This window comes from Fukomys damarensis, unplaced genomic scaffold, assembly GCF_012274545.1.
Source record: "Fukomys damarensis isolate Sample0158 unplaced genomic scaffold, DMR_v1.0_HiC HiC_scaffold_2, whole genome shotgun sequence".
Taxonomy (NCBI): Eukaryota; Metazoa; Chordata; class Mammalia; order Rodentia; family Bathyergidae; genus Fukomys; species Fukomys damarensis.
In genome coordinates this window covers 12,539,041-12,552,194 of record NW_022900914.1, presented here as the reverse complement: position 1 = coordinate 12,552,194, position 13,154 = coordinate 12,539,041, and the positions used below count along the sequence as shown (strand labels likewise).

Sequence of the window (13,154 nt, the reverse complement as noted above, 5' to 3'; positions counted from 1 at the left end):
TATGGGCCTTTTCATCCTCATTTGCCCTACTATTTGCCATTGGTGAACTGGAAGTCTGTCCTTGTGTCTTGCTTAAGTGTTTTCTCATTTTAATTTTTGTTGTCACACTGTCCTTGGTTTAATCTCTGGATTATCACCCAAATCTTCCTGATATAGTTGCACCCTAGCTTCTGTGTCTCTAATGACCCACAGACATTCTCATCTTCATAACATCAGAGAAAACAGCTCATCAAATCAACGGCAATGCTTTATCCCAACTGATACAATCAGCAACACATTTAGATCAAGCACAACTTGGACACTGACCACCTGTGGTAGTCACTAGTCTATCACCCTTAAATCATTTGAATTAAATTGAAATCAAGAAGCAGTCCAGAACATATCTGCAGTGAACAAAATTTCAATATAGTGTATTTACCATTTAATGGCTCATACAGAGTGAGTATACAAGACCCCTGATCTCAGTTAGCTGATTGCTGAACCCCATGACGCTGACTGACCTCGGGCTGCAAGGCCCTGATTGAGTTCCCCATCCTTCTGAATGGTTGAACTCCGCAACGTTCTATTACAGGTTTCCCACGCCCTTTCTTTAAAGATGTTCAAAGTTGGGAACTCAGAAAAATACCCTTGATGACCACCTCTGTCTTTGCAGAGTGGGTCCAAAGATTCGCAGTCAGGAGGTCTGAGAGTGGGGGGGGATTATGGGGGTTCAGGGGCGCCCGCGCGGCTACCTTCCTGGCACTTGAGCGATGGCTGCTGGGTCGGGAGCAGGCGTGGTTCTTCCCGCAGTGGATCGGGCCCGGCCTACCTCCCGGCACTTGAGCGATGGCGGCTGGTTCGGGAGCAGGCGTGGTTCTCCTTCCCCCAATGGATCGGGGCCGGCCTACCTCCTGGTGCTTGAGCGATGGCAACTGGGTCGGGAGCAGGCGTTGCTCTCCTTCCCGCAGTGGATCGGGGCCTGGCCTACCTCTAGATTTTTTTGATTGTAGCTAGTTGGGGTCCTATATGCCTCAGTTATCTGAATGTCAAATTCTTCCCCTCTATTTGGGAAGTTTTCTGTCATTAATTCTGTGAACAGCTTTTTAAAGTCATTTGTATTTTCTCGTACTACTTCATGGATTCCTATCAGTCTTACGTTATTCTTCTTTGCATCATCTAGGAGTTGTTGGATTGATTTCTCATGATCCCCTACTGTTTTTAAGAGACCTCTGTTTTCACAGTCACTGACTGCAGTCTTCTATATCTGAGAGTCTATCTTTGCATTCTTTTATTCGGTTGCGTACACTTTCAGTGGAGTGTTTAATCTCGTGGATATCTGTTTGAATCTGTTTTATGGATTCAATTTCTTTCCTATGTTGGGTGTTTATTGTTTCCATTTGTTTCTTATGCTGGGCCTTCATGGCTTCTATCGTGGTCCTGAGCTTATCTATTTTTTTTTCGTCAGTTTCAGCTCTAGTGTCTCGAATCACGACTTTCATTTTGCTCACCATCTCTATGGTTGTCTGGGAAATTACTTGTTTTGAATTGTTCTAGAGCCTGATTGATCTGTTTTGTTACTTCCTGTGCATTGAGTTCAGGTTGTCCTGCTGGTTTACTATTGGCCTTTTCATCCTCGTTTGCCCTACTGTTTGGCATTGGTGAACTGGAAGTCTGTCCTTGTGTCTTGCTTAAGTGTTTTCTCATTTTTATTTTTGTTGTTGGACTGTCCTTGGTTTAATCTCTGGATTATCACTCAAATCTTCCTGATATAGTTGCACCCTAGCTTCTGGGTCTCTAGCGACCCACAGACATTTTCATCTTCATAACATCAGAGAAAACAGCTCATCAAATCAACGGCAATGCTTTATCCCAACTGATACAATCAGCAACACATTATGATCAAGCATAACTTGGAAACTGACCACCTGTGGTAGTCACTGTCTTATCACCCTTAAATCATTTGAATTAAATTGAAATCCAGAAGCAGTACAGAACATGTCTGCAGTGAACACACTTTTCAATATAGTATAATTACCATTTAGGATGGGGCTCAGACAGAGCTAGGACACAAGTCCCCTGATCTCAGTTAACTGATGGCTGAACCCCATGCCGAAGACTGACCTTGTGCTGCAAGGCCCAGATTGAGTTCCTCAATCTTCTGAACGGTTGAACTCCATACCTTTCTATTGCAGGTTTCCCATGCCTTTTCTTTAAAGATGTTCAAAGTTGGGAACTCAGAAAAATACCCTTTATGACTGCCTCTGCCTCTCAGAGTGGGTCCAAAGACTGGCACAATCAGGAGGTCTGAGAGTGCCTGTGGGAAGGTGGGGTTAAGGGGAGTTATGGGGGTTCAGGGGCACCCGTGCCGGCTACCTTCCTGGCGATGGAGCAATGGCAGCTCCAGGTGGAAGAGGGCGTGGCTCTCCTTCCCTTGGTGGATGGGCCCAGCTAATTTGTTTTTTATTTTTTATTTTTTTTTTGTTACTAGGGATTGAACTCGGGTCCTTATGCTTGTGAGGCAGGCAGCAGAACCACTGAGCTAAATCCCCAGCCCAATATAATTAGTTTTTTAAAAGCATAAATAATTCTACCTCTTAGCATATTACAATAACCTAGAATTACTAACATGCTTGAATTTACCATCTTAAATTTCACAGAAAAGAAATTGAGGCTCAGATGTGGTTATAAGGAAAGCTAGAGACTAGTCCCTGAGTCATTTTTCTTTTGGATTAGTGTGATTTAGTTGGAGAGTCACAGTTCCAAACCAGACCAGCATGGCCCAGACTCTTGGCATTGCCATTTATTAGCTTCATTCCTTTGAGGAAAGTTCATATTTCTGTTTGTTTTTAGGCTAGAGATGGTGTCATAAGGTTAGTATGAGTTAGCCACCGTAATTTGTGTGCGTGATGCATTTGTGATGCATGCTAAGCACAAGTTCTACCATTGAACTACAACTCCAGCCCAGTAAAACTACTCGAAAGAACACAGTAATGTGTCTGAAACATTCTAGGAATACTACAAAGTTTGAGTTCCCACCTTTTGAGTCTTTTCTGGCATATTGTTGCCACTTTTTTGAATCAAACATTAGGTATACAGAAGTTAGCTGAAAATGGCGTACTTTTGTTGTATTGGCTATCTTGTACATAGTGTGTGCTTAGCAAGCTTTTTCCTCAATAGAATAAAAAATGGATACTTTGGATGGGCATGGTGGTGCATGCCTTGTAATCCCAGCACTTGGGAGGCTGAGGCAGGAGGATCGCTAAGTTGGAGACCAGCCTGGGCTGCATAGTGAGTTCCAGGTCAGTCTCAACTACATAGTGAGACCCTGTCTCCAAGCCCCCCCCCCCGCCCCAAAAAATTGATACTTTGAAATTTTTTTTTTTGGTACTGGGGATCAAACTTGGACCTTGTGCTTATGAGGCAGGTGGTGGAATCACTGAGGTAAATCCCTGGCCCATACTTTGAAAATTTTTTTTTTTTTTTTAGTACTAGGGATCGAACTTGGGCCCTTGGATTTCCGAGGCAGGCACCAGCACCACTGAACTAAATCCCTGGCCCTGCTTTGAATTTTTTTGCGTGAAAATTAACAAACCACCTTTCTTTATGTTTTTTTTGGGGGGGCAGGGATTGAAGTCCAGCCCTTGCATTTGCGAGGCTGTCAGCAGAATCATGGAGCCAAATCCCTGGCCCTTACATATGTTTTTTTTTTTTTTGAGACAGGGTCTCACTATGTAGATGAGACTGACCTGGAACTCACTATGTATCCCAGGCTGATCTCGAACTCATAGTGATCCTCCTGCCTCAGCCTCCCGAGTGCTGGGAGTATAGGCATGCACCAACACGTCCGGCCAGAAATTGACTTTTTTATTTAAAAAAAAAATTTTTTTTTGAGACAGGGTCTCACTACATAGTTGAGGCTGACCTGGAACTCACTGTGTAGCTCAGGCTGGACTCGAACTCAGAGTGATCCTCCTGCCTCAGCCTCCCAAGTGCTGGGATTACAGGTGTGCGCCACCATGCCCGGCTATGAATAGCAGTTTTTAATAGTTTGTTTTTACCTATTTTAATATAGATTTTTGATAATGGATATTATTGTCAAGAATGATTTGTTAGCTCAGTTTAGCATTGATTGGCTTTTTTTCTGTTCAATAGAGATAGGTCTATAGCATCATTGTTTATATCTTTATAGGCATAAAGGTATTTGGTCATATGATTGTGTCTTTTTAAATTTTGGGTTAGGTCATAAGTATATACATAGTTCAGAATACAAAATAGACATTAGGTATATAGTAAAATATACACTGTTTATATATTTAGTTAGGTGGCACCACCCCTGTTCGATCCCTGGTAGTGCAAAAAAAAAAACCAAAAAAACAACAAAAAAAACTCTCTTAGCACCTTCTTTTTTCAAAGTGCTGTCACTGTATTTCTTTTCTTTTTCCTCCCTCCCTCCCTTTCTTCCTTCCTTTCTTTCTTTCTTTCTTTCTCTTTCTTTCTTTCTGCTGAGAAATACTCTATGTAAGTACCAAGCATTACATAATTATGTATAATGTACAGTGACACAAAAATGGTGGCTTTCTTTTATGTTTCATGCTTTCTCAATTAAATGATCCTCGTTAGAGGTACATAAAATTTTGCCTCTTTGTTTTCCATTTGCTTAACATCCTACTTTATGAATCTGTCATGATTTATGTAACTAATTTCTTCTTTTTTGCAGTACTGGGGATTGCTAAGCAAGAACTCTACTGCTGAGCTAATTTCTCATTTCTTTTTTGTTTAATTTTTGGTATCGGAAATCAAACTCAGGACCTTTTGCTTGCAAGGTAGGCATGGTGCCACTGAGCTAAATCCCTGGTCCAAACTCTTTTCTTTCCTTTTTTTTTTTGGTGAGACATTGTGCTGGTATGTAGGCCAGGCCTCAAACTTGTAGCAGCCCTCCTGCCTCAGCCTTCTGAGGTGTCCCCACCTCTTTTCTTTTTTGTTTTTAAATTTTGAAACATGTCAAGTTGCCCAGCCTAGCCTTGAACTTGTGTTCTTACCTCAGCCTGCTGAATAGCTGGAATTATAGGCATACACCATCAGGCCCTGCAACTAGCTATTGTCTTTTGATGGGTATTTAGATTGTTTCTGATCTTTTGTTCTGTCAGTTCCCACTTGTGCAATGGTTAACATCCTTTCTTATCACGTTTCATTTGGTGTAGTCAGATGGGCCTGTGAAAACTCCTAAAGAAGGAGTTCTGTATTGCATAAAATAAAATGTGATGATGTTCAATCTGTTTTGTGGTGAAAATATATGAAAAGTGACATTTTTCCCCTTTCATCTTAAGAAACTTGTTTTTTGGCAAGTGCATGACAAATACTACTTTGTATTGCAAGTGTTATCCTAGTCCCGATTCTTTCCAATAAGGCAGACTTGTTTTATTTTCTTAAGGATTATGTTTTAGGATTTTGTATGAAAATATCTAGATTAACTAGTTTCAACTGGTCAGTTGTAACTGAAAGAGAAAAAAGAAACATGCTAGCTAAAATTGGAAGAAAATATTGATTTTTTTTTTTTTTCTTTTTTTGGTACTGGGGATTGAACTCAGGACCTTGCGAGGCAGGTGGCAGAACCACTGAGCTAAATCCCAGGCCCTGTTCAATCATTTTTAGATCTGCATTAAAGAAGTACTGTATTATGAATCCAACTTTAAGTATTTGTATTACTTTGTATTATCCAGATTCATTTCTCTCCACTAGATCACTTGGCCTTGTGTCTGAAAGTGAACATGTTGTATTTGTCAAAGAGTTTTGAAATAAGCTTGAATATTGTCTCATTAATTTTTAGACTAAAACAAGATTTAAAAATAAATTTGAACTTATATTCTAAGAATCTGAGTTTATTTTCATTTGTTAACAAGGTTGAGAGGGATTGATAGAAATGAGAGGCTAAAACATTTGAAAATAAACTTATGCAAATTTTAAGAAATTGGAGGTCCTTCATGGGTTAAGCATAGCTTGAAGGTTAATATCATACTATCTATTGCTAACTTATAACTTACATGGTTTATTAATGGCAGTGAAAAATCCTTTTCACAGATCTTCAGGAGTCTGTTAGCTATATTTATTATTGTATATAGTGAAAACAAACTCCTGTTTTAGGTAGTCAGCCTCATATTTTAGTGTTAAAGTCACCTGGAGAGCTTATTAAAAATTCCTGCTGCCATCCCCACAGATCATGATGATACAGCTCTGGTGTCTGATCTTGAATAAACTCATCCTTGTGATTCTGGTCTGTGGACCACCTCATGACTATTAAAAGCATTAAGAGGGGCCAGGGATTTAGTTTAGCGGTTCTGCCGCCTGACTTGCAAGCACAAAGACCCAAGTTCAATACCTGGTACCAAAAAAAAAAAGTACTAAGAATTACAAGAAAACAGCCTCAAGCAAACAGCACCGTAGTACAATAGGCTTGGTGTTGAACTTGACTTGTCCTCTTTAAAACTAGTTAATAGTGATAGTTCTTTCTTACCTATTAGTAAGGCATATCTTCTTGTTGGCAAGAAGATTCAACAGTTATGTTGGTATTGCATGGTTGAAGTAGAAAATAAATTCCTTTTTCTTAGAAATTAAGATTGCCTTGATGAGAAAGTCAGAATATTTATCTTAAAGTTGAAATATTATTTAGTAGTAGATTAGCTTTTGATTTTCATCAAGTGAAGGCAGGGGCAAAAATGGGTTAATCCTTTAAAATATTTTGAGGGGAGTGGTAAAATTGTGATAAAGCAGGCATTGTCATTCATGGTGCATGAGTGTGAGTGGATGCAATTTTAGATGACATTTTGAATTTATAAAATTCCAGTCACTGTGTCCAATGAAGACATAATGATTTACATAGCAATTTTATTTCTGAGTAACTCACAAGGAAATAATTCTAAATATGGAAAAAGGTTTATATTGTTAGTAATGTTTAAGGAAGTAGTGACCCACTCATACAGTGAAATATTCAGCTGTTAAATGTCTTTGAAGATGTTGTCATATTTTAAGCATAAAAGTAGACTACAGAATTATGTGTGATTTTTTAAAATGTAAAAAATTAGAAAATGTTAAATTTGGTGATTTTTATAATTATGGGATTGTAATTTCCTCTTTTCCTAGCTCCCTCTCCTCCATAGTTTCTGTATTGAATGTGTAGGTTTTTTTTTTTTTTTTAGTGGTATGCAGAATTGAATTCAGAACCTTGTGCTTAACAAGACACGTGTGGTGCCACTGAGCTAAATCACCTGCCACAGAAACATTTTTTGTTGTAATGAGAAGCAGTGGTTCCCAAATATTGGTCTTTGCATTTTTGTTGTTCTGCACTGAAATTGAAAATATCGAAACATTGTAGTGAAGTTTTCATAGTGCTACTATATTTCATAATTTTTTTGAGTTAATGAGATTAGATACGATTTTTTGGTAGCTGTTCTTAAATTTAAAATTTTAAGATAGGGGCCGGGGATTTAGCTCAGTGGTTCTGCCGCCTGCCTTGCAAGCTCAAGGACCCAAGTTCGATCCCTGGTACCAAAAAAAAAATCTGCCTTTTTTTCTTTTTTTAAGGTTTTAGAAACTGTCCACTTTCAGATAATGCTGTCCATTTTAAACTTGATTTCTCAAAGAATATAGTTAAATGTGTATGGAAAGAGTTCCAATTCTGAGGCTTAATCTCAGAGGATATTAGTGAAGTACAAATTAAAAAATACTCTTTTTATGCATCAAATGAGTAAAACTAAAAAATTCTGACAGTTTCAAATGCTGGTAACTGATTTTAGAGAAATATGATTAACCAAGATCTGCTCTTCCTAGAAAGTATCTCTGCAAAAGAGTAAGAGAAAGTACACAGTTTATTTGAGGAAGCATTAAATCAGAATGAGATATGCATCACAAGCAATCTGCTGAAAGATGCACAGACCAGAAGAGAGTTCACCCTTACATATGGTGAAGCAGCCACAACCTATTATGTTACATGTTCTCAAGAGAAAGAATAAATAGTACAGCACTCTAACAGATTGGATAGCAGCATTTGTCACACATAGTTCGTCTCATAGTCACTTGATAATTGAGATGACCTTTTGTGTTAGCTCATTGGCTTTATGGAAAGGAAGAATAAACTAATCCTTATGACAAGAGGAAATTTTGCAACTTGAAGCTAGATGACCTTGCTGTTTAGGTCTTCGCACAGAAACTGGGATATAGGAGGTGCCATCTCCTGTGATGTTTTAGAGAGATAACTGACTAGGTCCTGAGTTGCTGGTTAGAGGCTTACTTAGCTTTTAAAAAGTTAAAAAAATCTCTAAGGGCCAAGAAAGAATTTATAGCTGTTTAAAAGAAAATCCTCTAAGAAAAGAGAGGAGAGGGGTACAGGGAGAATTAAATCTGTTTTGGCTGGAGATTTAGCTCAGTGGCACTGCACCTGCTTCACAAGTGCAAGGTCTGGAGTTCGATACCCCATACCAGGGGGTGGGGATAAAATCTGTTGTTAGTTTTTATTTGCCTGTATACTGTGGGATAAATTGATCCAGCTGCTCTCAAGGGCAAATTAGCAATGCTGTAGAGTTAAAGATGTGCACATTCTATAATTTAGTACTTATATTTCTAGATAGATCCTAGAGAAATTTTTAACATATGTTCATATCATACTTGTAGCATTGTCTGCTAACAGCGAAATATTGAAAATAACCAAAATATCTATGAACAGGAGTGAATAGATCAATTTTGGTATGTTCATATAGTATCATACTACACAGCATTAAAAATGAATGACCTGGTATTATGTGTGTTATCTTTAATAATTTTCAAAAACAATGTTGAATTCTGAAGCAAGATGCATATGTGTTTATTTACAGTATATTTTAAAACATCTATGTTTATAATATATTTTAACTTTTAATAACATGCAGAATACATATTATTTATGGATATATATATAGTACAAGAATAATGGAATGATAAAGACCAAAATCAGAAAGTGATAATCTCTAAGGAGAGAGGTTTATAAGTGGGGTCACTGAGAGTCTTAATCTGTAGTCCAGGTTGACCTGAGATTTACTGCGTAGTCGAGGCTGGCCTACAATTTGTGATATTTTCTCATTCTCCTTAAGTGCTGGGATTATAGCCTTGTGCCACCATGCCAGACTTATTTCTTAAAAAGTAAGATCTTACATAAAGGTGGAACAGGTACTTGTTATGTCATTATCTAGATTCTTATGTAATGTTTCATATTTAGTGATTAAACATTTAAAATGAAAGCCAGGCACATATGGCGACTTGGTGTAGTCCTAGTTACTTGGGATCCTGGGGTAAGAAAGTTGGTATTTCCTGTGCTATTGAAGTCCTATTCAGGAAATCTTTGCCTGTGCCTGTGTCTTCAAGTGAAATCTGTATCTGTATCTGTATCTGTATCTGTATCTGTATCTGTATCTGTATCTGTATCTGTATCTGTATCTATATTTCACTTTCAAAGCTTCAAATCTTATATCTAGTTTTTGGATCCATTTTTGAATTGCTTTTTGTGCAGAGTGAGAGATAGGGATCTAGTTTCAGTCTTCTACAGGTACGTACCCAGTTTTCCCAGCACCACTTGGTAAAGAGGCCATGCTTTCTATAGCATGTTTTTGGCGCCTTTGTTCAGAATCAGGTGGATGTAGTTGTGTAGGTTTGATTAAGAGTCCTCTGTGCTATTTCATTGGTCTCTTTGTCTGTTTGTGTGCCTGTACCATGCTGTTTTTGTACTCTGGCTTTATAGTCTATTTTGAAATTGGGTATCATCACGCATTCAATCTTGCTCTTTTTTGCTTAGGATTGTTTTGGCTATCTTTTGTGTTCTCCACTTGAATTTTAGGATTGTCTTTTCTAGTTCTGTAAAAAGTGTCAGTGGAATTTTGCTATGGCTCGTTTTTGGTAATGTGGCCATTTTAGCAATATTAATTCTGCCAATCCATTAACATGGAAAGTCTTTCAATCTTCTCATGTCTTCTTCAATTTCTTTCTTAAGTGTTTGGGATCAAACTGAGAACTTTGCACTGGCAAAGCAGGTGGCAGCACCACTGAGCTAAATCCCTGGCCCAGGTGTTTTGAAATTTTCATTGTAGAGATGTTGTACCTCCTTGGTTGGGTGATTCCTAGGTATTTTATTTTATTGTTTTATTTTTTGATGCTGCTGTGAATGGAATACTTTTCCTTCTCAGCTAGTTCATCACTGGTGTATAGAAAAGCTTTCAATTTTTAAAAATGTTGATATTATCCTGTTACTTTGCTGAATGTGTTTTTCACCTCTAAAACGTTTGATGGAGTGTTTAGGGTACAAGCAAGTATAGGGTCTACTGTGTGCACATAGGAATTATTTGACCTCTCCCCTTTCTGTTTGTGTCCTTTTTATTTCTTTCTCTTGCCTAACCGCTGTAGCTAAAATTACAAGTACTATGTTGGACAAGAGTTGTGAGAGCAAACCCATGTTGTCTTGTTTCTGAATTGTAGGGACAGTGCTTTCAGTTTCCCTTATGTTTGGTATGATTTCGTGTGATGTTGGTGTTTGGCTTGTGATAGGACTGAGGACAACGTGCTGGAGCAGGTGGTAAAGCAGAATAAGTTAAGTGGTGAGAAAAGGAAGTATTTTTCATTTGAATTGAGGATGACTAGCATCCAGGTTTGCTTATGATGAAGAAGTTTTCCTGGGTGCAGATTTTCTTTTTCTTTTCTTTTCTTTTTTTTTTTTTTTTTTTTTAAAACTCAGGTTCTTGCACTTGCGAGGCAGGCAGCGGAACCGCTGAGCTAACCCCAGCCCCAGGGTGCAGATTTTCAATGCTAATATTGGAGAAGTCCTCACATACAAGGATAGTTGGCATCTTACTCTTTTTTCTTTACAAGATGAAAAAATAATTATCTTGCAGAAGTAAAAAAGAAGTGATGGTGATATTTGAAATGTAAAATGAGTAGCTGGGCATGGTCGTGTGTGTGGGCCTATAATCTCAACACTTGGGAGGCTAAGGCAGGAGGATCACGTCTCATAGTGAGTTCAAGTTACATAGTGGGACCCTGTCTCAAAACAAAAACAAAAACAGGGCCGGGCATTTAGCTCAGTGGTTCTGCCGCCTACCTCGCAAGTGCAAGGACCCGAGTTTGATTCCTGGTACCAAAAAAAAAAAAAAGAACCCCGAAAACAAAAATAACAAAAACAGAATTCCGCAAAACAAAACAAAAAAACAAACCGAAAGTGATGAAAAGGCTTAGCTGTCAATTCTGTACCTTAAAGATGAGTAAGCAGATTCACTAAATTAATATAATTTCTGAGTATAACTAGTGCTCTGCTGAAATTTGTGGTTATAATTTGAAAGGTTATATGGTTGATGTTTCTCTTCCTGTCTAGGTGTTCAGGTAGAGATACTATGTTAATTAGAAAGTTGATTTTAAACTGTTTCAATTTGATGGAGGGAGAGAGGAACAGAGGAATGAAGCCCTAGACAAGGGAGTAGTTGTGATGGATTATCATTTCTCAAGCTTGTTGCAGTGTTAAGAAAGGATGGAGTAAACTGGGCGGGGTGACACATACCTGTAATCCCAGCACTGGGGGCGGGGAGGGGCTGAGGCAGGAGAATCACTGTGAGTTGAGACCAGCCTGGAAAAAAGACAATGGGAAGATTGGTGAAATTCAGAAAATTGAATTCACATTTTTGAAATGATGTAGTTATTGATTATTAATTTGATCATGGGAGCAGGAACTGGAGTGGGATGGAAATGATAGAATGTGGAAGTTGTCTATGGATGCCATTTCAGTGATCAAGTTGAGGCAGGTTTTGGTGCTTCTGTACACACTTATTTACTCTTCATGTACTTAGAGTGTTCTGCTTTCTGTTCTGTTTTGTTTACATACAGAATAGAATCACAATGTGAATCACATTGTTTTGGTCTGGAACAGACATTGTAAACAGTAAATGGATAGAAAGGAATTTTGCTTTATCAGTACTCAGATTTATTCTGTGGCTTGGTAGAGACCCTGTAGTTGGTTTGTTCAAACATTAGTCTCCAGCACTGGGGTGGTAATCCTACCACCGGGGAGTCTGAGGCAGGAGGATCATTGTGAGTTCTGGGGCCACCCTGGGCTACAATGTTGCATTCAAGGCCAGCCTGAACTAATAAGGAGCCTTGTCCCACCCCCGCAAAAAATGAGCATCCGAATTGATCCCACTGCACTGAGCTGTTTCAGTATTGCAAAGGTTCAATGAGGGCTTTGTATCATGTATAGTTATCTGTAGTACTTTACTTTACTGGATCCAATTTTGTTTGTTTTTTTAGGCCCGCAGCTGAATGCACAGCTAGAAGGTTGGCTTTCACAAGTACAGTCTACAAAAAGACCTGCTAGAGCCATTATTGCACCGTAAGTTTTAAGTATCTTCACCATAAAATCGTTCATTATTATTTATAAATTATTAATTGTTCATCAGCAAATTATTTATTATAACAAAAAATGAATATAAGTTGAACTAAAAGAACTAAATGCTATATTGAGCTGAAGAACTTGTCACATTTCATGTGGTTTTCACTTAAAAGCCTTCATGACTTCCTCAGATATAGTAATTTCAAGTTAATTTTGGTAGTATATTTATCAGCTTTCTCATTACCAGTACAAAATATGTGAACGTAAAGGAGGAGGTGTATTTTGGCTCAGTTTTAGAGGTTTGGCTGCCTCCAAGGAAGGAACATTACGGTGGAAAGGCATGGTAGAGCAAAGCCGCTCACTTCTTGGTGGCTGGAAACAGAGTACAAGCAGAGGAGGAATGTCAGTGTGCTCTACACACTCCAGAGACATGCCCCCACTTACCTGCCTCCTGCCTCTATCCGGGCCCCACCTCCGATAGCATGTTCAGCTGTGAATGACAGTGGATTAGTTGGCTGGTGAGTATAATGTCCCCACGATCCAATCCCATCCGCATATGCGTCTGAATCCAGTCAAATTGACATTTAAAATTAAGTAGCACAGGTAATGACACTGACTTTCAAGCAAGGGGTTGTTTCTGTTAGGTAAACTTCATGAATTTATTTAAAAAGATTGAGGGCTGGGGATTTAGCTCAGTGGTTCCACTGCTTGCCTTGCAAGCACCAGGTCTGGAGTTTGATCCCTGGTACAAAAAAAAAAAAAAAAAAAAAAAAAAAAAAAAAAA

At 38.5% G+C, this 13,154-nt stretch overlaps 1 protein-coding gene across 2 annotated transcripts in view; it reads left to right on the top strand.

Annotated features, from left to right (window-relative positions):
• Positions 1-13,154, top strand: part of Memo1 (mediator of cell motility 1) — a 121,138-nt gene that overhangs the window by 34,814 nt on the left and 73,170 nt on the right. Inside the window, exon 2 of one of the 2 annotated variants that reach the window (XM_033763487.1) lies at positions 12,289-12,370. In XM_033763487.1, coding sequence (XP_033619378.1) covers positions 12,289-12,370 — 82 coding nt within the window. Of the gene's footprint in view, positions 1-12,288; positions 12,371-13,154 lie in introns of those variants that run through there. The other variant, XM_033763490.1, reaches the window with a different exon arrangement.